This window comes from Bos javanicus, chromosome 2, assembly GCF_032452875.1.
Source record: "Bos javanicus breed banteng chromosome 2, ARS-OSU_banteng_1.0, whole genome shotgun sequence".
Classification (NCBI taxonomy): domain Eukaryota; kingdom Metazoa; phylum Chordata; class Mammalia; order Artiodactyla; family Bovidae; genus Bos; species Bos javanicus.
This window is the reverse complement of record NC_083869.1, coordinates 86,665,359-86,690,276: the sequence shown is the minus strand read 5'-3', so window position 1 is coordinate 86,690,276 and position 24,918 is coordinate 86,665,359. Positions and strand designations below refer to the sequence as shown.

General features: G+C 38.0%; 1 protein-coding gene and 1 long non-coding RNA gene across 6 annotated transcripts in view; one reads left to right on the top strand and one right to left on the bottom strand.

The window, feature by feature from the left end:
• The window catches only part of PLCL1 (phospholipase C like 1 (inactive)), a 366,630-nt gene that overhangs the window by 58,975 nt on the left and 282,737 nt on the right, over window positions 1–24,918 (bottom strand). For 4 of the 5 annotated variants that reach the window (XM_061380875.1, XM_061380893.1, XM_061380898.1 and 1 more), the window contains 2 exons: window positions 16,068–18,542; window positions 10,114–10,317 (listed from right to left, as the gene is read on the bottom strand). In XM_061380875.1, the coding sequence (XP_061236859.1) occupies window positions 10,114–10,317; window positions 16,068–18,542 (2,679 nt within the window). Of the gene's footprint in view, window positions 1–10,113; window positions 10,318–16,067; window positions 18,543–23,491; window positions 23,600–24,918 lie in introns of those variants that run through there. The other variant, XM_061380906.1, reaches the window with a different exon arrangement.
• The window catches only part of LOC133226879 (uncharacterized), a 43,379-nt gene continuing 27,399 nt past the window's right edge, over window positions 8,939–24,918 (top strand). Inside the window, exons 1-2 of the long non-coding RNA XR_009729654.1 lie at window positions 8,939–9,079; window positions 23,013–23,072. This is a non-coding gene — a long non-coding RNA (uncharacterized LOC133226879). The remainder of the gene's footprint in view (window positions 9,080–23,012; window positions 23,073–24,918) is intronic.

Sequence of the window (24,918 nt, the reverse complement as noted above, 5' to 3'; positions counted from 1 at the left end):
GCAGAAAATGTATTCAATTGAATCCATTGTTTGGCTTCAGCGTGATACCAGCCCGTACATTGATTCTACCCCAAGAGTGATAAAAGATAGTGATTGGCTCTCTTTGCTAGATTCCTAGCTATGTTAACACAATCAACTGCTCTCCAAATCACATGACTATGAAAAAGATTAAATAATTCTTGACTTTTGTTCTCGATTGTTTTGATTTTATGTTCACAAAATCTGTTGCTGTATTCATAGCAAAGTTTCAACTTTTATGTTAATGTTATTGAGCACAGAAGTCACCTTTGGAGAATACTTTGGTTGCATTTTTTATACTTGTAATTCCCTGCAACTCTTCCACCTCTGATTTCTATATTTAAAACACTACTCAGAAGTGTTCAGATTAATTTAAAACATTTTAAAAAAAACAAAATATGTTAGGCAATACTTCTTGACTATGCATGGAAAATTAGACAGGTAAGAACAATAGAAAAGTAAAAATTCAGGTATCTAAAGAAAACAATTTACAAAGGTTAGATAGTATTTTTCTATCAAAACCATTTGCAAATTATTTTCTGCTGAGCATGGGGTGAGACAGGGTAAAAGTCATAGAGGGGGTATATTACAAGTCAGTATAAAAAACCCACCATAAGCACTCAAGATCCTTAGACCCCGTCCATCTCGGGACATAAAATATCATCTGCTTCACTGCCGGGACACTGTGTGTTTCTGCTCCTCCCCCTTTTCAGGTGTAAATCTTGCCTTCTTATCAGTATTTCCCATTCCTCAAGGACAGAAATTTTGCTTCATACCATTTCTTTCCCCCAGCAACTTGCATAGTAACATGTGTGCAGTTTTTTTGTTAAATTAACAAATCAAAAGACTAAACACATAGACAAAATGATACATCGAAAGAAGTGTTGTTACAACTGGCAAATATACACACTTATCTCATTTTACTTATATTTCTCTTGACTCAAAGAGCTGTCATGCTTCATACTATGGCTATTTGTTCTGAAAACTATGTCTCTATTTATTCACCTCTATTTTGCACACAATCTACTAAAGTTCTTTAAAGTTTACATGTGTTGAATGTCATGAATAAAATCAATAAATGAACTTTTTCTTAAAGTCAGTTTTGCAAGAGATTAGGACAAAGGGCTGGCCTTAGAATGATGCAGAAGGAATTAAGGCTAGGAAGTCATCTGAGGTAGACTACAACAGAAAAACAAAGGATGGAAAATGAAAAATACCTGGCAAACCAAATAGCTTGACTGAAGGAGAGGGTTCAAACAGAAGGAAATGGGGGATTAGGGTGGCAAAACAGGCAGCACAGGTGGATGAAAGCTTCTCAAGCCTATCGGAAATAGAATTTGAGGATGATTATTCCCATTGCTCTTCCAACAACACAAGAGAAAACTCTACACGTGGATCTCACCAGATGGCCAACACTGAAATCAGATTGATTATATTCTTTGCAGGCAAAGATGGAGAAGCTCTATACAGTCAGCAAAAACAAGACTGGGAGCTGACTGTGGCTCAGATCATGAGCTCCTTATTGCCAAATTCAGACTTAAATTGAAGAAAGTGGGAAAACCACTAGACCATTCACATGTGATCTATGTCATATCCCTTATGACTATACAGTGGAAGTGAGAAATAGATCTAAGGAACTAGATCTGATAGAGTGCCTGATGAACTATGGACGGAGGTTTGTGACATTGTACAGGAGACAGAGATCAAGACCATCCCCAAGAAAAAGTTATACAAAAAAGCAAAATGGCTGCCTGAGGAGGCCTTACAAATAGCTGTGAAAAGAAGAGAAGCGAAAAGCAAAGGAGAAAAGGAAAGATATACCCACTTGAATGCAGAGTTCCAAAGAATAACAAGGAGCAATAAGAAAGTCTTCCTCAGTGATCAATGCAAAGAAATAGAGGAAAACAATAGAATGGGAAAGCCTAGGGATCTCTTCAAGAAAATTAGAGATACCAAGGGAACATTTCATACATAGATGGGCTCAATAAAGGTCAGAAATGGTATGGACCTAACAGAAGCAGAAGATATTAAGAAAAGGTGGCAAGAATACATAGAAGAACTGTATAAAAAAGATCTTCATGATGCAGATAATCACAATGGTGTGATCACTCACACTCACCTAGAGCCAGACATCCTGGAATGTGAAGTCAAGTGGGCCTTAGGAAGCATCACTATGAACAAAGGTAGTGGAGGTGATGGAATTCGAGAAGACCTATTACAAATCCTAAAAGATGATGCTGTGAAAGTGCTGCACTCAATATGTCAGCAAATTTGGAAAACTCAGCAGTGGCCACAGGACTGGAAAAGGTCAGTTTTCATTCCAATCCCAAAGAAAGGCAATGCCAAAGAATGCTCAAACTACCTCACAATTGCACTCATCTCACACACTAGTAAAGTAATGCTCAAAATTCTCCAAGCCAGGCTTCAGCAATATGTGAACCGTGAACTTCCAGATGTTCAAGCTGGTTTTAGAAAAGGTAGAGGAACCAGAGACCAAATTGCCAACATCCGCTGGATTATGGAAAAAGCAAGAGAGTTCCAGAAAAACATCTATTTCTGCTTTATTGACTATGCCAAAGCCTTGGACTATGTGGATCCAATCTCCCATAGATCAGTACAATAAAGGGACAAGTCGGTTAGAAATGACATTCTGATTTTAAATTAAGGCTCTGGGAGTTTCTGAAAACTTGTCATGATGATACAGAGCCACAAAAATGGCAATGCAGCAAGGAGTCTGACATCACAAGTCGTCTCCGTGTGTCATTAGCCTGGGAAGGAGACGTCAGTTCCACCTTCAGTGTTTAGGGCCTCTTCTACTTGCTTGAGTTATTGATGAATAATGTTGCCAGTTTGCTTTAGTGCTTTTCAGAGGCTGTCACTTCTCACCTCTGGCTGTGACATGTGTTTGATATCAGGAAAGTCACCTCTACTTTTGTTGCCCTAAATATCAGCCAGGAATTTACATAGCTACATGCCTATTCACAGCACTGAGGGAGATTGTAGACAGAGCTGCTCTTAAGTAAAATTGCAATTGTTTGAGCAATCTCACCCCTACCTTACGCAGACTTGGGGAACACTCTGTCATTAGGCTCTCTTCCTTTCTCCAAGTGAAAAACTGCCTGTAGGACAGGATATGTTAAATTCATCCAAAGGTACAAATTACTGATAACTCGATGTGTTACTACTTACTTGCATTTTAAGAGATTAAAGTCTTAACCTTTAATCAAAGAATTGGCTATAATTTTGAAATTTTAAGTACCAGTGAGCAGGTAGAAAACATATGTCTTAAATAAGATATGAAATGGGGATGGGGTGTCTTCTGAAATTGTGCCATGCAAATAAACCCATTCTATTATGGATATATTTGGCTTTTGATTCCTTGATACCAATACATATGCTATAATATAATTTTAATAGCAATATAAGATGACTTTTAAGGCTGAATTTCTAAAACCCTCAAGGGGAAATATTTCCAAATATTAAATTAATCAATGTTCAGTAAGGAATAAGACCACCTCAGGTCATTAGGGAAAAGCCAAATTTAGGGGAAAAAAAATTGTGCAGATGAGCTCAAGGTCAATGTTTTTGAGAGTATTTGACTTTACTTCCTGATGATAAGTAGTAAAGTTTGATGCATTTGGGTTGACTTTCAATAAATGTAGGGTACCCGGCTGCCTGATTTGTTTCTTTTGATACTGAAATAAGCCAAACATTTATATCTGTTCAGAAATGATTTCAGGTTGTTTTTCTATTCTAAATATAATCTGTATTTTTTTAGTGGTTACAGCATTTCTTCTTAGATGGCATCTATACAGCTGGGCTTCCCAGGTAGCACTAGTGGTAAAGAATCCACCTGCCAATACAGGAGACTCAGGTTCAATCCCTGGGTCAGGAAGATCCCCTGGAGGAGGAAATGGCAACCCACTCCAGTATTCTTGCTTGGAGAATCCCACAGACAGAAGAGCCTGGTGGGCTACAGTCCATGAGGTTGCAAAGAGACAGACATGACTGACTGAGTACATACAGTTTATTACCACTTTTGAGACATTTCTAAGCAACTTAAGTCCAAGTTGAACACACAAGCTGTTCATTTTGGAATACCTGCCCCCTGAGGCTATGGTTTTTCCTGTGGTCATGTATGGTGAGAGTTGGACTGTGAAGAAGGCTGAGCGCTAAAGAATTGATGCTTTTGAACTGTGGTGTTGGAGAAGACTCTTGAGAGTCCCGTGGACTGCAAGGAGATCCAACCAGTCCATTCTGAAGGAGATCAGCCCTGGGATTTCTTTGGAGGGAATGATGCTAAAGCTGAAACTCCAGTACTTTGGCCACCTCATGGGAAGAGTTGACTCATTGGAAAAGACTCTGATGCTGGGAGGGATTGGGGGCAGGAGGAGAAGGGGACGACAGAGGATGAGATGGCTGGAAGGCATCACTGACTGGATGGACGTGAGTCTGAGTGAACTCCGGGAGTTGGTGATGGACAGGGAGGCCTGGCATGCTGCGATTCATGGGGTCGCAAAGAGTCGGACACGACTGAGCGACTGAGCTGAACTGAACCGAACCACCACCACTACTAGGCAATAAACTCTAGATTTGTCTTTTGTGTTAGTCATCCAAATAAGTTTTTATTAATAGTCTGTGTGGGGCTTTTTAGGCTTTATTTTTAGAAGTTTTAGGCTTGCATCAAAGTTGAGCAAAAAGTACAGAGAATTCCCATGAACTCTCTCACTCCACCTCACCCCGTTTTCCCCACTTAACATCTTGCATTAGTGTGGTACATTTATTACAATTGATGTGCCAGTATTGACACTTTATTATCAACTAAAGTTCATAGTTCACATTAGGATTAACTCTTTGTGTTTTACATTCTATGGGTTTTGACTAATGTATAATGGTGCAATCCACTATTATATTATTATGTGGAATAGTTAAACTGCCCTACAAAAGCCCTGTGATTTTCCTGTTCATCCCTCATTCACCCTATCCTGTCCCCGGCCTTGAAGCTACTGCTCTTTTTCCTGTCTTCATAGTTTTGCCTTAGAATGTGTGTGTGTGTGTGTGTGTGTGTATGTGTGTGTGTGTGTGTGTGTGTGTGTGTGTGCTCAGAGTGTCTTGACTGTTTTCAATCCCATGGACTGTAGCCTACCAGGATACTATGGAATTTTCCAGGCAAGCATATTGGAGTGGGTTGCCATGTCCTTCTCCAGGGGATCTTCCTGACCCAGGAATCAAACCTGTATCTCCTACCTTGCAAGTGGATTCTTTACCACTGGGCCACCTGCAAAGCCCTTTGCCTTAGTCTATAGGTTTCCAACTATATGTGTAAGGCAGGGAACAATTTGGCTAGGGTAGTATCATAGAGATAAAACACAGGGGATCTAAAGGTTTTCCATAAAACACATTCAGAGATAGTATGGGAACTACATTATTTCACCAACTATATAGATGAATTCATTTTCATTTTATCCAACTGACATTAATTGATAACATACTATGTGTCAGCAGTGTTTTAGATGCTAGAGTTACCAACAATAAGCAAGGCAGACAGTCTCTGGCCTCCTGGAATATATAATCAAATTGAAGTAAAAGGAAAAGGACAAAAGTCAGGCATTTTTCAATGCTGCTGAATAAGATAATGGAAATCAAATAGGGTTATGTGATAGAGTGACAGCTGGAGACAGCGGTTAGGGAAGCGGGAGACCTGGGTTTGATCCCTGGGTTAGGATGATCCCCTGGAGAAGGGAAAGGCTACCCACTCCAGTGTTCCCATCTGGAGAATTCCAAGGACTGTATAGTCCATGGGGTCGCAAAGAGTTGGACATGACTGAACAACTTTCACTTTCGCTTTTCTCTGAGGATATGACACTTGAGCTAAGAATTAAGAGATAAGCAACCGAAGAGAAGAACATTCCAGGCAGAGAGAACTGCAAGTAAAATGGCCTGGATATAGAAGCAAGCTGAGTCTGACTGAAGAAAGCAAGCCCACAGGGCTGAGTGAAGTGCACAGAAGAGAGTGTATGGAGGTGAGGCTGGGAGCAGCAAGTGAGATGGGAAGGCAAGGCCAGGTCATAAATAGCCCTGTAAGCCACAGAGAGGAGTTTTAGTTCTGTTTTCATAGGAAGCCCCTGGAGGCAAGAAAGTGATATGATCTATGTTTTCAAATGATCACTGGATCTGCAGAGTATCTTAAAAGACATTTATCTTAAAATAAATACTAACATGAATAAACAAGAGCACTAAAGATGTCAACCTATACAATGCAAATCCTAAAGTAAAAAGGGTTTTTGACATCATCATGGCATGTGTCTGGCCCATATCTACAGCACCTCCTTAAAGAAATAACCAACTGAGACATCAGCAGTATTTTTGGTCATGTCCACAATTGGCCAAGTTTAACACTTGGTAAGGTCAGATGGTAAAGAATCTGCCTTCAATGGAGAAGACCCAGGTTCAATCCCTGAGTCAGAAAGATCCTCTGAAGAAGGGAATGGCTATCCACTTCTTGCCTGGAGAGTTCAATGGACAGAGGAGCCTGGCAGGCTACAATCCATGGGGTCACAAAGAGTCGGATACGACTGAGCGACTAACGCTTACATGTTATGGACAGCCTATGCTAGCTATAGGGATATTTACTCTCAACTCCCTACCAAAATTAAAAATCTTTTCCAAAGGGAACTATAAATGAACATATCATTAGAAGTAGTTCTGCTTTCCATGGGAATTCTCTGGTGGTTCCAGTGATTAGGACACGACACTTTCACTGTTCAGGGCCGGGGTTCAATCCTCAGTCAGGGAACTAAGAACCCACAAGCTGCATAGCACAGCCAAAAAATAAAATTAAATTAAAAAGTATTTCTGCTTTCCACTAAAGTCTTTTATTTTAAACTTTGGAAAACCATGGTGTACCTGCAATTAGAAATTACATTTTAAAAATATGAATGCGATTTGGCCAGCAGGTGTGGTTCCAATACCACGGGATACTTGGGGATATGAAATGAAAACTGGCTAACCACAGTCCAGGTGCTTTCCTGCTTATTGCAGGCCCAGCTCCAGGGAACCAGGCTCCCCTCTCAGTGAGTGATTTTTCTTTCTTAGCTTACAAAGGGGACTGGAGCAATAAGTGCTTCCACTGTCTGTCTCTATGGCAGTAGGTACCCTAATGTCACTTCTTAGATGGCAACTATAGCTATTCACTGAATAGCTTTCAGTCCCTACTATTATGATAAAAAAATTTATTTCGTGAAAAACGAGATTTAGGTAACAAGCAAACTTCTTCAACCATGAAGTACAATTTGTAAGAGGTATGATCGTTCATAAGCAGAATATACTCTGTGGGCTTTTCTTTTTCAAGTGTAGGGTATTTATTCCCAATATCACTCTTCTAGTTGTTTTTGAATGATAAAATAGTATCATTTTCTTAACACCTATTTTTATTCAATTATGAAAATTAGTCAGGTTCATCGTTAAGAGTTTGGTAAATACAGAAAAAACACAGAAAAGCATGTGCAAGAAAATAAAACTCACTCTCCTTATTTAAAAATAATCACTATTTTTTTGTATCTTTTTTTAAAATTTTATTTTATTTTTAAACTTTACATAATTGTATTGGTTTTGCTAAATATATTAATACCCTGCTAACATTTTAGATGCATATACATACAAATACAATTTAAATGCTATAGTGTATATTTTTTTTGCAACCAGACTCTCTCACAAAACATACTATGAGGAGTTCTTCACATCATCAAATATTCTTCTAACACAATTTTAATGGTTTTAAGGAAGTCCATAATACGGCTTACTATATTTTAGTTAACTTATCCCTCTGAAGTGAAGTGAAAGTCATTCAATCACGTCCGACTCTTTGCGACCCCATGGACTATATGGTCCATGGAATTCTCCAGGCCAGAATACTGGAGTGGGTAGCCTCTTCCTTCTCCAGGGGATCTTCCCAACCCAGGGATTGAACCCAGGTCTCCCTCATTGCAGGCAGATTCTTTATCAGCTGAGCCGCAAGGGAAGCCCCACTTATCCCTCTATGTTGACATTATTAACCACAGATGTTTATGTACACGTCTATTGGTTTAGAGTAAATCCCTGGATATGAAATATATGGATCAAATAGGATAATCATTTTAAATTATATTGCCAAATCCCCTCCAAATTTACCAATTTATTTTCCCACTAGAGGTAGATGGATGACAGTATTCATGTACTTAAGAGGTACTATTTTAAAAAGAAAAAAGTTGTCAATTTGATGGAAAGGGGAAGTATCTCATTACATTTCTTTAATATCTTAAATTTAAAACTTGTTTTAAGGTTAAACATGTTTTGGGGGCTTCCCAGGTGGCACTAGTGGTAATGAATCTGCCTGCCAATGCAGGAGACATAAGAGCTTCAGTTCGATCCCTGGCAGGGGAGATCCCCTGGAGGAGGGCATGGCAACTCACTCCAATATTCTTGCCTGGAATATTCTTGCCTATTCTCCCCATAGACAGAGGAGCCTGGTGGGCTACAATCCATAAGGTCGCAGAGTCGGACACAACTTAGCACACAGCATAGCATGTTTTTAAATTTTCATTATTTTTGAGGGAGAGGAGATATATAAATTGCCTGTTCACCTCTGAAGCAAAGACTACTTGTTGTCCCCTAACATCCATTCTCTATTTTTTAGTAACAGAAGAAATGATTTTTAGTTGAGCACATAGCCCTTTAAAATAGAAATATTTCTGGGCTTCCCTGGTGGCTCACTGGTAAAAAAAAAATCTCCTGCCAATTCAGGAGACATCAGGTTCAATCCCTGATTCAAGAAGATCCCACATGCTGCAGAGCAATTGAGCCCAGGCACCACACCTATTGAACCTATGCTCTAGAGCCGAGGAGCCACAACTACTAAGCCCAAGTGCCGCAACTACTGAAGCCCATGCACCCTTGTCGCTATGCAACAAGAAAAGCCATCACAATGAGTAGCCTACACAGTGCAACTAGAGAGTAGCCCCTGCACGCTGGAACTAGAGAAAAGCACACCCTGCAATGAAGACCCGGTCTAGTCATAAATAAGGTAATTAAATAATTTTTTTAAAAATTAAAAAATACACAAAATAAAGTTATTTCCCATTCTTCTTTGCAGGTATATGTGTCTATGTGCCAACTCCAGGTTGATAAAATAAAATGTGATGCACATTTTTTCATGTCCTTAAAGGGAAAGAATAGTGCCCTCTTTTTCCTCTTCATCATTCCTGATGGTTGGAATGCAGGTATTATGGCTGGAGCTTCAACAGCCATTTGGACCCTGAGGATGGTCTAGAGATGGTGGAACAGAAAACTAGAGGGAGCCTAGATTCCTAAGAATTTTATAGAAGTGTCACCATGAATGGCTGTGAGATTTTTATGTGAGAGACTATACTGTTAAAGCATGATTGGTTTGCATTTTTAGTTTCGAGAAGCTGAACTTAACCTGGGCTGATACAAGATTTTTTTTCTCATTTTTTTTTCTTATTGATTTTTAAATGCTCTTTCTATTTTAAGATTATTTACACTTCATCTGGTGCACATGTGACAAATTTTCCCAACTCTTCATTTGGTCTTAATTTTATTATGGAGTTAGGATTTGCAAAAATATCATTATTCTTAAATTTACTTGATATTTAAATTCCATTATATATTCAGAAAAATCAGATAATAGTATTAGCCTAGAAATATAAATTCCAGAGAATTATTTTGTCTCAACCATCATAAGGCAGTACTGAGGCATAATTTTACTTCCTCTAGGCATGTGATTAAATGGTTATATTGCAGGCTAAAGTTATTTAGATAATGAGAAATTGTGTATACTTTTGAGGTCTTAGTCAAAATGTATTCTTTGCTAAAGCAGAGATTTTCCAGTTTTAATCCGTGGAGCTCTGGGTTCAAAGCTTTGTCTCAGAGGTCTCCACTAGGGCTTAGGTGGAGCTGAGTGGGCCACTTCTGCCTGGCACCCCCAGTCAAGGTTTTAAAGGCAGTCATTCTGTGTTACTTACTGAAGTTTCATAAAAGAGGTCCTGCAATATGATTTCCTCCCACACAGACAAGAAACAGAGAGTAACAATTTCCTACCAGATCATAAGCAGCTAGCATCTTTTTCTGCATATCTGGAATTGCCCCCAGAGGCTCTAGATAAGGAAAGTTGTCTTTCATCACAAGAGAGACGGAGGGAGTATTGTCACTGGTGATGAGCCGAGAAGACAGGGTCAACAGGCACTGCTTCAGACTGGCAATTGGAGGAAGTCCACACAATTCCTTAACAGACACTATGGCATTCTGTGTGGGAGAAAACATATAATTACACTTCTGACCATAGGACACCACCCTGAGCACTTCCAGTACACAAAAGTACATTCATTAGAAGTATACCCTTAAATACATATGTAATTTGAAGCAAACCGGATTATAACCAACCCAAAATACTATAATATACATGGAGATAACACGTAGAGCTAATTAACAATTACATTTCATCTTTAACCAACTTTTAACAACTGCTACAAATATGCCACAAAGCAAGGGAGATTATGACCTAAGGTTACACAGTACCTCTCAAAGCAGGGCTTTGGAATATTCTGGAATATCTGAAATATTCTGGACAATGCATACAAGTTAACACTGACTGATCATGAATATATTATTAAATCCACATCATGATGATCACAAAAGCATGTTACTGATTGTACACTGGAGTGCATCTCCTTTGAGATTTTACCCACAAGGTAGCAGGCTGCTGCTGCTCATCATCCTCTTTTCACATAACCATCAATGGTATCCCTTTGTCACTCCATCAGAAACGCACCTGACAGACGTGCATAAAACACACTTTATGTAAAGCTACAATTGTCCATGTGACAGGCTTTTCAAAGAATATTTGAAATAGCAACTATGCCTATTAACAATGAACAATACCTAACCTAGCATGCCTCATGAATTTAGTGACAATGATGGCATTCATTTTTATACTAATTAGGCTCTAAATAATCCCTTATGTTGAAATGAGATAAGTTATGCTAACAGAAAAAAATTTATCCATAGCCAAATCTTCTTAATATGTATTTTAAACATATAATACATGTAAAGGAGATATTTCAAGAATTATATGGAACTGTATAAAATCTACTTCAAATATATAAAGTTAAGTGTAGAAATGACTTATAACTAATCTAACACAGGGGGTTATAACGGTTGCAGAATTATGTCAGAAAAAGCTAGATCATCAGTCGCTCAGTCGTATCCGACTCTTTGCGACCCCATGAATCGCATCACGCCAGGCCTCCCTGTCCATCACCCAACTCCCGGAGTTCACTCAGACTCAAGTCCATCCAGTCAGTGATGCCATCCAGCCATCTCATCCTCTATCGTCCCCTTCTCCTCTTGCCCCCAATCCCTCCCAGCATCAGAGTCTTTTCCAATGAGTCAACTCTTCGCATGAGGTGGCCAAAGTACTGGAGTTTCACCTTCAGCATCATTCCTTCCCAAGAAATCCCAGGGCTTATCTCCTTCAGAATGGACTGGTTGGATCTCCTTGCAGTCCAAGGGACTCTCAAGAGTCTTCTCCAATACCACAGTTCAAAAGCATCAATTCTTCGGCACTCAGCCTTCTTCACAGTCCAACTCTCACATCCACACATGACCACAGGAAAAACCATAGCCTTGACTAGACGAACCTTTGTTGGCAAAGTAATGTCTCTGCTTTACAATATGCTATCTAGGTTGGTCATAACTTTCCTTCCAAGGAGTAGGCGTCTTTTAATTTCATGGCTGCAGTCACCATCTGTACTGATTTTGGAGCCCAGAAAAATAAAGTCTGACACTGTTTCCACTGTTTCCCCATCTATGTCCCATGAAGTGATGGGACCGGATTCCATGATCTTCATTTTCTGAATGCTGAGGTTTAAACCAACTTTTTCACTCTCCACTTTCACCTTCATCAAGAGGCTTTTTAGTTCCTCTTCACTTTCTGCCATAAGGGTGGTGTCATCTGCATATCTGAGGTTATTGGTATTTCTCCCGGCAATCTTGATTCCAGCTTGTGTTTCTTCCAGTCCAGCGTTTCTCATGACGTACTCTACATATAAGTTAAATAAACAGGGTGACAATATACAGCCTTGACGAACTCCTTTTCCTATTTGGAAACAGTCTGTTGTTCCAGGTCCAGTTCTAACTGTTACTTCCTGACCTGCATATACATTTCTCAAGAGGCAGATCAGGTGGTCTGGTATCCCCATCTCTTTCAGAATTTTCCAGATTATTGTGATCCACACAGTCAAAGGCTTTGGCATAGTCAATAAAGAGAAATAGATGCTTTTCTGGAACTCTCTTGCTTTTTCCGTGATCCAGCGGATGTTGGCAATTTGGTCTCTGGTTCCTCTGCCTTTTCTAAAACCAGCTTGAACATCAGGAAGTTCACGGTTCACATATTGCTGAAGCCTGGCTTAGAGAATTTGAGCATTACTTTACTAGCGTGTGAGATGAGTGCAATTGTGCGGGAGTTTGAGCATTCTTTGGCATTGCCTTTCTTTGGGATTGGAATGAAAACTGACCTTTTCCAGTCCTGTGGCCACTGCTGAGTTTTCCACATTTGCTGGCATATGGAGTGCAGCACTTTCACAGCATCATCTTTTAGGATTTGGAATAGCTCTTCTCGAATTCCATCACCTCCACTAGCTTTGTTTGTAGTGATGCTTTCTAAGGCCCACTTGACTTCACATTCCAGGATGTCTGGCTCTAGGTCAGTGACCACACCATCGTGATTATCTGGGTCATGAAGATCTTTTTTGTACAGTTCTTCTGTGTATTCTTGCCACCTCTTCTTAATATCTTCTGCTTCTGTTAGGTCCATACCATTTCTGTCCTTTATCGAGCTCATCTTTGCATGGAATGTTCCTTTGGTATCTCTAATTTTCTTGAAGAGATCTCTAGTCTTTCCCATTCTGTTGTTTTCCTCTATTTCTTTGCATTGATCGCTGAAGAAGGCTTTCTTATCTCTTCTGGCTATTCTTTGGAAATTGCATTCAGATGTTCATATCTTTCCTTTTCTCCTTTGCTTTTTGCTTCTCTTCTTTTCACAGCTATTTGTAAGTAAGGCCTCCCCAGACAGCCATTTTGCTTTTTGCATTTCTTTTCCATGGGAATGGTCTTGATCCCTGTCTCCTGTACAATGTCATGAACCTCATTCCATAGTTCATCAGGCACTCTATCTATCAGATCTAGGCCCTTAAATCTATTTCTCACTTCCACTGTATAATCATAAGGGATTTGATTTAGATCATACCTGAATGGTCTAGTGGTTTTCCCCACTTTCTTCAATTTAAGTCTGAATTTGGCAATAAGGAGTTCATGGTCTGAGCCACAGTCAGCTCCTGCTCTTGTTTTTGCTGACTGTATAGCACTTCTCCATCTTTGGCTGCAAAGAATATAATCAATCTGATTTTGGTGTTGACCATCTGGTGATGTCCATGTATAGAGTCTTCTCTTATGTTGTTGGAAGAGGGTGTTTGTTATGACCAGTGCATTTTCTTGGCAAAACTCTATTAGTCTTTGCCCTGCTTCATTCCGTATTCCAGGGCCAAATTTGCCTGTTACTCCAGGTATTTCTTGACTTCCTACTTCTGCATTCCAGTCCCCTATAATGAAGAGGACATCTTTTTTGGGTGTTAGTTCTAAAAGGTCTTGTAGGTCTTCATAGAACCATTCAACTTCAGCTTCTTCAGCGTTACTGGTTGGGGCATAGACTTGGATTACTGTGATATTGAATGGTTTGCCTTGGAAACGAACCGAGATCATTCTGTCGTTTTTGAGATTGCATCCAAGTACTGCATTTCAGACTCTTTTGTTGACCATGATGGCCACTCCATTTCTTCTGAGGGATTCCTGCCTGCCATAGTAGATATAATGGTCATCTGAGTTAAATTCACCCATTCCAGTCCATTTCAGTTTGCTGATTCCTAGAATGTCGACATTCACTCTTGCCATCTCTTGTTTGACCACTTCCAATTTGCCTTGATTCATGGACCTGACATTCCAGGTTCCTATGCAATAGATAACGTTAATATTTGGAACCTACTTTTATAATAGTGGTTAAGGCAACCCACTGCCAATCATAAGTTTACAATCTAAGTATTTGTATGTAATATAGTATTTTCCATTATAGCAATTTAAAATTGATTTTAAGCCCATTCCAGAATTTCTCTGTGAAATAATATAAAAATAAAGTTTTCACCAAGTCATGGTGTGCTGTTCCACATTAGGTGACTGAGAATCATGAATGATTATTGGGTTTTGGGGGTGGCTAATTATGTATTTAAAGCTCAACATTCCCATTTATTAAATGCAATATTGGGAAAATTACTTAACCTCTTCAAGCTTGTTTTCTATTTTGAATGTAGGGATTTCTGGTGGTTACTATTAAAATGTTAACTAAAGGATAAAATAAACTGCATTGAAAAATATTCCTCTCCTTTTTTGTTCTCATACACAGACTGCTGCCGCTTCTGCCAAACAAGACCTCCTTGTACCTTGTAGGAACTTATTAAGCATTTGTTGTTTGATTGTTTCTCAGTAACATGAGCCTAGAATAAGTATACTAAATAGTATTAAAGAAAAAGTTTTCACCCATCTCTGATTATAAGTATTAATGAAGGCAAGAAAACTTAATTGAATTTCTATATGATGAGACTGGGTAATTTACATTCTCTCTAATTTAATTCTCATAATAATCCTATGATGTAATTATTACTATTTTTCTCATCTTATGAGGAAAAAACTGACGACCATATATCCTAAATAATTTGCTCAAAAATCACACAATGATAGAATTTAATCCAGAATCCATGTCCTTTCAATTAAAGCACAACACTAAGAGACGACTAGTGTTGTTGAATTTTATTAGTTTTTTACTTGTTTCATGGAAGATAATTTATTATTATTGTACACTTAAACAACTAAAAAATAATAACAGGCATTACATGTTTTATATGGCTTTAAATACCTTCTATGTTCTTATCTGTAAATATTTTTATATATACTTATAATTAGTATGCATGTGTCTGTATATATAAAATTTTGTATATTACATGCACATATACTATTTTATATATTTTTTTCATTGTTTCAAATACATATTCCCATATATCAATTTACTGTGTACTAAGGACATTTAGTGGAGAAGGCAATGGCACCCCACTCCAGTACTCTTGCCTGGAGAGTCCCATGGACAGAGGAGCCTGGTGGGCTGCAGTCCATTGGGTTGCTAAGAGTTGGACACGACTGAGCGACTTCACTTTCACTTTCCACTTTCATCCATTGGAGGAGGAAATGGCAACCCACTCCAGTGTTGTTGCCTGGAGAATCCCAGGGACAGGGGAGCCTGGTGGGCTGCCGTCTATGGGGTTGCACAGAGTTGGATACCACTGAAGCCACTTAGTAGCAGCAGCAAGGACATTTAGTGTATATATAAAACATTTTGCTACATTGATTCTCTATTAGTTGATTTAGTTCAGACCAGGTTTAACAAAGCATTCACAATTAGAAACATAAAACATATCTGTTTTGCAGAGTTACAAATGTAGGAAAAAAAACTTATGGTTACAGGGTGGAGTAAGAGGGGAGAGCTAAATTGGAAGATTGGAATTGACTACATACTACTATATATAAAATAGATAACTAATAACAACCTACTAAATAGCACAGGGAACTCTACTCGATACTCTTCGACGGCCTATGTACAAAAAGGATCTAAAAAAGAATAGATATACATATATTTATAACTGATTCACTTTGCTATACATCTGAATCTAAAACAACATTGTAAATCAACTATACTCCAAGAAAAGTTTTTTTAAAATATATGTTTTATCACAGGCAATACTGAACTTAATTCAGAGTACATGGGTTTATACACCCTCTGTGATAATTTTTTGAGGAATCAGATCATTAGTAAAAACACAATGTTCAACGTTCACTGGTGAGAGAAAGATCAGAAGAAGGAGGGGTAGGGAAGAACAGTATGGGACATTTCCTACCTGCATATTTTCTCTCATATCTATGGCTTCTCGTAAGGGATGAACAGCTACCTTAAAGATGTCATCTATGTTTTTAAGACCAATATTCCTGAGCATGGTACACTCCCGAACTTTCTTCCCCATTCTCACTGAAAGGCTGCGCTTCTGTGGTTTTCCTCCTCCACTTCTATTAGTTATTGCTATGTGGACAAAAAGAGTTACATGCTCCATGATGTCACCCACAAAGGAACGGAGGGGAACATGCCGATATCCAGGCTGCAAGCATTCAAACGGTATTGTATATTGCCCTATAAACTCATCCCCAATGTAGTCATCATCCAGAACCACAAAACGGATCATGGCCAGTTCAGGCAGGTTCACTTGAAACTCAAATGTCTCATCAAAAATAGGATTATCACTGTTTTGTTGTACAGTTTTAGTTCTTTGTTCTGAACAGTCCGCTGGAATTCCATGTATCTCTATACACACATAGGGATCTATGACATCCCCTTTGGCACAAGCTCCCTTGGGCTTTGGGAAGTTCTGACCACTGATAATCTTAATATGAAGCACTAGAGGAGACACCCCAGGTACAATGCCCTTTGTGTTCGCACTGAAGTAAGAAACTTCATCTCGCATGATGGACGGCCTTAGAACGTAACCACAGCCTCCATTCTGAAGAAACCAGCCAGTGTGGAGGTCCATCATTGGACCTGGAGTCTGAAAATTCATTGCCACAATCTGACAGCCACAATTCCAAAAGTCCTGTGGATTCAGGTTACTGGAATCAATTCTCATGGCGCTTGGATAGATTCGTGATAAGAACTTCTTATTATAATTTACAAAATCCTCTGGGTATTCATTTGCAATTCGGCTGGCCTCTGTTTCACTAAATGAACAAATTTCCCAATAGTTTTGGCTTTTCATAGATAATTCAAAATCCCTGTACTGAACAGATTTACAGATAGATACCAAGTCAGAGAGCTCCCTACACAGCAAGATCTGTTTCTGCTCACCATTGTAATCTACTGACATCCTTCGAGACATTTCGGCTTCTTCATCTTCATCTGTAACTTCTCCTTCTAAAACATCTGTATCAGAAGGCAATTTCTTTCCTTTCACAATGATCATTCTTTTTAATTTTTCTGGTGATGGGAGGTAGGATTCTGACAGCAAAGGTGCTTCAGTATAGAGTTTACTGCCAAAGACCTTTTTCATCTGTTGGACCATTACCTTCTGCTGTGGTAGGGAGCAGTGATTCCCCAAACAAAGAATGAGTGGGTATTCAGAAGCCACAAAGGCAAATTTATTTATCACCTCTATGACACTTCGAAAGGAAAGGTGTGTTGTCATGTTGTTTCGATTACAAAGGATCGGTTCGTTGTCTGAGCCATCATTTACATCAAGTTCAATGCTGCGACAGCCCATTTTCAAAGCTCTAACATACCCATTAATATCAGCTGGTCCTCTGAACTGGTCTTCAATGAGATAGGTGTTGTGAGAGGCATTGATGTAATAGTGAGATAAAGGCTGGGTCATGTCTTGGGCAACCTTACTTTGTTCAGGATCAAAAATGTTACATTCTGATGACAACAAATACTGGGTAAAGCCATCAATTGCAAGAAACCCTTTCTGACGTCCTTCTTCAGAAAGTTCATATCTCCGAATAATGTCTAAGCACATGTCCTCAGTGATATGGGTGACTCCTTGCTCAGCTTCCAAAAAAAGCATGAGATCATTGGCATCCAAATATTCTTTGTTTTTTGATATCTGCACAAGTAAGAAATACACTTCCGGCCTGGTGCAAAGTTCACAAAAAGCTTCGCAAAACTCCTCTTCCGTCACTCGAGTTGTCAGTTTTTCTTTGCTCTTCTGGATTTCTTTAAATTTTAGCCTAATCTTGGACTCCTTCAGGGTAGGGTTGAGTTGTTTTATTAACTCTACAGAGGTGTCTTCCAACATAATCCCATTCCCATCGATATCTGCTGCTTCAAACACTGTCTTCAACCACATGAACCTTGGTGTGTTCTGGTTGCCCTCCATAAAATCGAGGGGTTGCTTACTTCGAGAAACCAGATACCGCAATCCTGACACCCAGATGTTTGCTACGTCCGCTGAATTGGCCACTAAGTCCAGAGACTCGTAGTTTTCCCCGTGGAGTATGGAAAAGGCACAATCCTCACAAATCTGGTCAGCAAGGCCATTGTTTCTAAATGTTTCCGTGTTTTTCCCCAGTCGGATCTCTTTTATGGCAGAAATATCAAGCTTAGCTTTCTCGAGGTCTTTCTTGGAAGGTTCCCAGCGAAGAGCCTGCAGGTCTGTGTCCAGAGTGAAGAACCGGTTGTAAATGCGCGAATTCGGCCGCACTTTCTTCAGTTCACAGCCAGCCTGCATGAAAGTGATGCAGTCGCTTGCGCTGCTGATTTTCTTTTCCGACGGCATGCTGCTGAAAGACACGGTTTTCTTTCTTCCACCACATTTTTGGTTTGCAGGATCCTGTAAAACAATTTGAAAATAATGAATCAATTTACTTTACAAAATAAACAAATTCGGTAACACTCTATGAACGCCTCAGATTCCATTCAGATATTATGATTATTTGGACAAAAGCTAGCCTAAACTTTACTTTTGTATTGTTTCAGAAAGAAGAAATTTTCCCCAAAATTGTGTATATTAGGTTCAGGAAAAACCCATTTTTTCAATGTCTGTGTGTTCTTTGAAATGAAATTAACTACAAATCACTCTTATTTGTTAGTTAAAGCAGATTTCCTAAGATCCTCTACCTGTTTGTACTTAAATAACCTTGCTCAGTCCCTATAGATATATGAAACAAATAAAGCTAAATTTCCTTAAAAAGTTGTCTTCATTTATACTTTGTTACAGTTTAATTTTTATACTTAAAATTAGTTCAAATAAAAAATTTTTTACCTTACCATACATTACATCAAAAAGTCCTTACAATATAGCTTAACAACAACAAAAAAAATCACTTTTTTTTCCTCAAACTATTTTAAAGAATAAAGGCATCTTGAAAGTCAGATTCAGAATGAACAGTAAACAATAACTCTCACTTGAGCAATCTTTCAATAACATTACAATAGAGTAAATGATTTAAATGAACATTATGATAGAATTGCTTTATGATTTGGCAATCCCACTCCTGGGTATATATCCAAAGAAAACTATAATTCAAAATGATACATGCACCCCAATGGTCAGAGTACCACTATTTACAACAGCCAAGATAGAGTAGTAACCCACGTGTCCATAGACAGAGGAATGGATAAAGAAGAGTTGGTATATATAAATATATACACTGGAATACTACTCAGTATTAATAAAATAATGCCATTTGTAGCAACATGCGTAGACCTAGAGATTATCATACTAAGTGAAGTTAAGTCAGAAAGAAAAGACAAATACCATATGATATCACTTATATGTGAAATCTAAAATATGATACAAATGAAGTGTGAAGTGAAAGTGGCTCAGTCATGTCTGACTCTTTGTGACCCCATGGACTATATAGTCCATGGAATTCTCCAGGCCAGAATACTGGAGTGGGTAGCCATTCCCTTCTCCAGGGGATCATCCCAACCCAGGGATCGAACCCAGGTCTCCTGCATTGTAGGTGGATACTTTACCAGTTGAGCCACAAGGGAAGCCCAATACAAATGAACTTACTTACAAAACAGAAACAGACTCACAGACAGAAAACCAACTTCCGGTTACCAAAGGATTAAGGGGATGGGGAGGGATAAATTAGAATTTGGGGATTAGAAGATACAAACTACTATATATAAAATAGATAAACAAAAAGATCCTACTGTATAGCATAGGGAACTATATTCAAACTCCTATAATAAATCACTATGAAAAAGAATATATATTATGTGTTTATATATGTATCTGAATCATTTGCTGTACACCAGAAACTAAGACAACATTATAAATCAACTATACTTCAAAAAGAAATAAAAATAAATGAACATTATGAGATTCAGACCTACATTTCAGTATAAGGCTGTTAACAGATACTGCTTAGAACCAAACAGAAATATGAATGACTTCACTAATTTTTGAGGTTCTTCTGTTCCGACCAAAGACTCAAATTAATAATGCTCCCAATCACATTATCAATTCAGACAATTTTCCCAGGAACAAATTTCCCAAAAGGACCTTCGTGCATGTTTATAGTGGCCAATTTTATAAAGCATATCAAAGAGGCAGTGAAGTATAGAGAGCCAAAGGTACAGTCCTTAGGGCAAAAATGACTAGTCTCAAGTTGGTTTTATTCCATTCACTAGTGACCTTGGGTAACTGACTTAGGCTCTCTGAATCTTAATTTCTGCTTTTAAGTAGGAACTAATGATCATTAAGTATGATAAAGCATTATTGTAAGACTCAAAAGAGAAAATGTTCATGAATATTTTTTGTAAAGTTAACCTTTTTGAAGGGAGAGGAACATTTCCTCATATATCTGGTCTCCGTAGGACTGTCATTATGCACCAACCAGGATATTGGTGGTTATCCGGAAGTTGATTCACTCCTGATCTATGAGCATTTAAAACAAATCTTCAATGATAAAATGAAAATGTTTAAAAACAACCATATGATATTACTATTTTAAACATTGAAAAGTGTAGCCAAAGTAGTCTAGGCTATTTCCTTCACTGGCATTCTTTTAAAACATGATAGAATCTCTTCTCTAGGATCTCTTTTAATTGCACTTTTGCCTGTAAGAGTCTCCCTATCTTGTGATTCAGAAAAAGGCAGGATGGTTTATTATTCATTTGACTAAAACTTTGCCTGGAAAAAGGAAACAGAATTTGCTTTAGTTATGGGATGTTGGGAGGATGATTCATTAACTCAAATATATATCTGATCTTTAAGTGACAAAGATATATTAGTCAATTTAGATTAGAAGATATTGTCTCTTGGTGCTCTGGCATTTAAAAACTTACTCCTATTTCTCTATAGAGTTGTTATTTTTAATTACCCCACAGTGGTCAATTTCCTCATTTTTATAATAAAAAACAACCATAAATTTTCAGCTGCTTATACGCAGATGCACTATTAAAACACATTTGAACACATTTAAATTCATCACAGCCCACATGCTCAGAAAAATCAGATGTTTGTATTTTCCCTCACTTTCAAGGCAGGAACCTAATGGTACTGCTGAGATGGGATTAAGCTACCAAGTAAAATACTGAGAGAAGCTGTGAATTGTGATGGTAAGTTAAACTGTGACTCAGCTTTCAAAACTACCATTTCACTAGACCTTTAAGTAATGAGAGATTTCACATTAAAAATTATTTTTATATAAGCATATCATGTTCCAAATAAGATGATTGTCAACAGAGTTATAAAACCTATAATAGTTTGTAACAAAGCCTAAATGGGAAATCAGTGTTCCTCTGAATGTACATCTATAGGTCCTGTACCCTATACATGGTATTATACCATTCTTCCCAATAGTCTAAGCACCACTCTTGGCTTCAGCCATTATTTGTTTATGAGAACAAAACTACTGCTATCAGAAAAGCTTTCTCGTATAAGCCTCTCTTCTTTATGGTGATATCTTCTTATATCAAAATTTTCTCTCCTAGGAAGGTAAGTCTTCAAGAAATAAATGTTTTATATCTACCCTATAAAAGAATCCATCTGCCTCATAATGCTTATTTCTTGCCTTGACCTGTAACTTTTACATAATTATAAAACTTAACCTAAAATGGCTTAAAACTTAGAACTAGTGGAAAAGATATGATCTTAGGTTGTCATCTCACAAAGGACAAAATGCAAAGTTATTACAAGCCTCCAAATGAGCAAATAAATACATATATATATTACATATATTACAGAAAAGAATAAATTATTTATAGCTCTTTAAATGTGTTTTATTACACTGAAATGGGGGGAAAATGTTTAAATAAATCAAATTAATAAACCTGTTTCCATAAATTCCCATTGGCATTTGCTCTCTGAATCCAGTAAGGCCAGATATGCTGCAAGTTCCTTAACAAAACTCAGCAAACAAAATCATTTTTCATCAGAACACATTGCTAAGCCCCACAGGGAACTTTGCTTATTTAATGTAAGTACAGTTTTGGGTCTCAATAATGAATTATTTCCATATAATAATTTTTAAAAAGTATACTAAAGCAGTACAAAAATGTGAATGCACACAATGCCATAGAACTGTACATTTTAAAATGGTAAACATGTTATGTTTATTTTATCACAAAAAAAGAGCATATTGAAGCACTGTACAAAAATTTAAGAGTAAAGGAAAATACCCATGTTTTCCTACCTCTGACCTGATTAGCATATTTAAGCAACTAATTGTAATGCAATATATTCTTTCCATTTTTTTTGGTAAGCTGTTAAGAGAATGATGGTTCTTCATTAAAATAAAACAAATTTACAAAACCTTTAAGAATAGCAATCAAAACACCAGTTGTCAAACTGTTATTCGAATCTTGTTTCATAATACAGAAATTCAGCTACATAAATGCAGATACACTAAAGTGACATTCACTTTTCTTTTTTAGTAAAAGAGGGGGAAAAACATTTATTTCTGAATAGTTCTCCTAAGAAAGTCTCCAAATAAAAATTTAATAGACTATAACTAAAAGACAAAGAAAAATATAGGCACATAAACCTTATTTTCACCACAGGAAGCCTCTCTTGTTCTTACAGATAACCTATGAACTATAATCCCATACTAATGATATTCATCCCAGTTTTACGAACTTCCAAGCAAAATTCAGAAAAGGTTTAGTTGATACATGAAACCTTCAAGGGATTGCAGACAATATAATCTAGGACCCAAATAAGCCCCAACAATGGACGCTGGTCCCATTCTTCATTTATTCATTCAACAAACAATCCTTCATGCTAAGGATCAACACATTTAAGAGTTTTTTGGAGCAACCGATAAAGTCTCATCTTTATCTTACACAGATCACTTTAGATGTGCACTTGAAGGATTTGATACAGACGAAACTGAAGATGGTACAGTAGGTGAGTACTACAGCATTAAAGGAAAGAGATGTGATGTCCTGACATAGATCACTAACAAAAGGAATGGAGGGAAGTGAGAAGTATCGAGAAACAGGAGGTAAAATCAGAAGTTCTTGACTCAATCTAGGATGACTCCTAGGTTTCTGGCTTGAATGAAAGGTGAATGGAAATACTGTTAACACATAGGAAATACAAGGAGAGGTAAAGTTGAAGAGGAAGTAAGTTTACTTTGTGTTATGGTGGATTTCAGATGACCACAGGCCACCTAGGTCAAGAGGCTGGGAAGAGGAGAAGACCTAAAGCAAAAAAAAAAAAAAACAGGCTAAGGGGTAAAAGAACCAGGAGCATGAGTCTCACAGAAAAGCAAGCAACAGATTTGAAGGAGCAGGTCTGGAAAATAAGATGTTAAAATGGCTTACTGGATTCAGTCATTAAGATATTCGCTGGTAACTTTAATAAGAGAATGGTTCATGTTGTCTTCAAAATGGTGAGGATGCTGACAGGGGTGACAACCAAACTGCAACCTGAAAACAGTTGGAAGCAAAGAGTTCCAGGAAAGAAGAGCAGATGCAAAGTTCCATCGGTGGGAAAGAGGATCAGGATAACTATAGTACAATAAGTGAGGGGCAGTGTGGCCACAGATGAGAATGAAAAAGCAGGCAGAGATTGAGAGTAATAAGTCAAGAGAAGGCTACCCTCATATTACTGGTTTTATTGGCTTATATTGGTGACAGTTTAAGAAATGGATTCCAAGGGTAGTGTATGCATTCGATGTACGTATTGTATGTAATGTATACTTATATCTAGAGTGTCCTGTCCAATGGGCCTATGCCCAAATGCACAATCATGCCGGGCAGTTAAGTAGTCTAGAAAAAAATCCAGCCCCCTACGCCAGGCCTAACTCTTCACACAGAACTCGAGAGGCAAAGCTGGTGTCCTCGCTACGTCTGTTGCCTTCAAGTTTCAAATAAAGGAAGATTGCAACTGTAGAATCACATCATTCTTTTCACATTAACATATCCAAAGCTATTTTCTCACAGTAAACTCAAACTACTTAATGCAAAGTCACAAACAGGTGACATCACTTCCTTATGATGAGCACCCTGTGACCCACCTAATGTCACTGTGTGGGACAATGAGGTCCTGAGACACACTGCTGAGAAGCGGTTGAAGTCTGACCCAAGGTCTGTGAACCACGGGCTCAGCCTCGTGGTTCTCACTAAGCCTCGTTGCTAAGAAGCTGAATTTTAGTATCCATTAAGAAAGTGTTCATTCTCTACACCATCTTATAATTCAAGAGAATCAACTAAAGGCAATGCGAAGTTATGCATGCACATATCTATCACCAAATTAAGTTTTATGTCTGTATTTAATGTTACATTTCATTTGTAAAAGGTGATTCCTTTAACAAAATGCACTGAAGTCATCCCCTTTAAGAAGACTACTCCACTGTGTATATGTGGTGGTGGTGTTAAGAAATGCACTGAGTTATAGGAAGGCAGTGATCCTCTATACATTTTTTTAATGACACATCTTAAATGACTCTCCTAATCTGAAAGCAAAAATGTTGATTTTCTAAAGGCAAAGATGGAATAAAATGTAGAAAGAGTCCATTTCAGTGTGGGTTCTTAGTACCTTTTATTTGTTTTGTTGAACAGAGGAAGCTTTCTGTTGTGCTATATCTCACTGCCATCATTCACTCATTAGAATTCATTATGACATGACTCTAAGTAAAAGTGATTATCTCAGGCTCTACTGATGGCAAGGTTTCTACCCAGTTAGGGCTTTTCTATAGATATGATGCTCATTATACATGTTCCATGAATTAGTTGAAAATACAGTACTC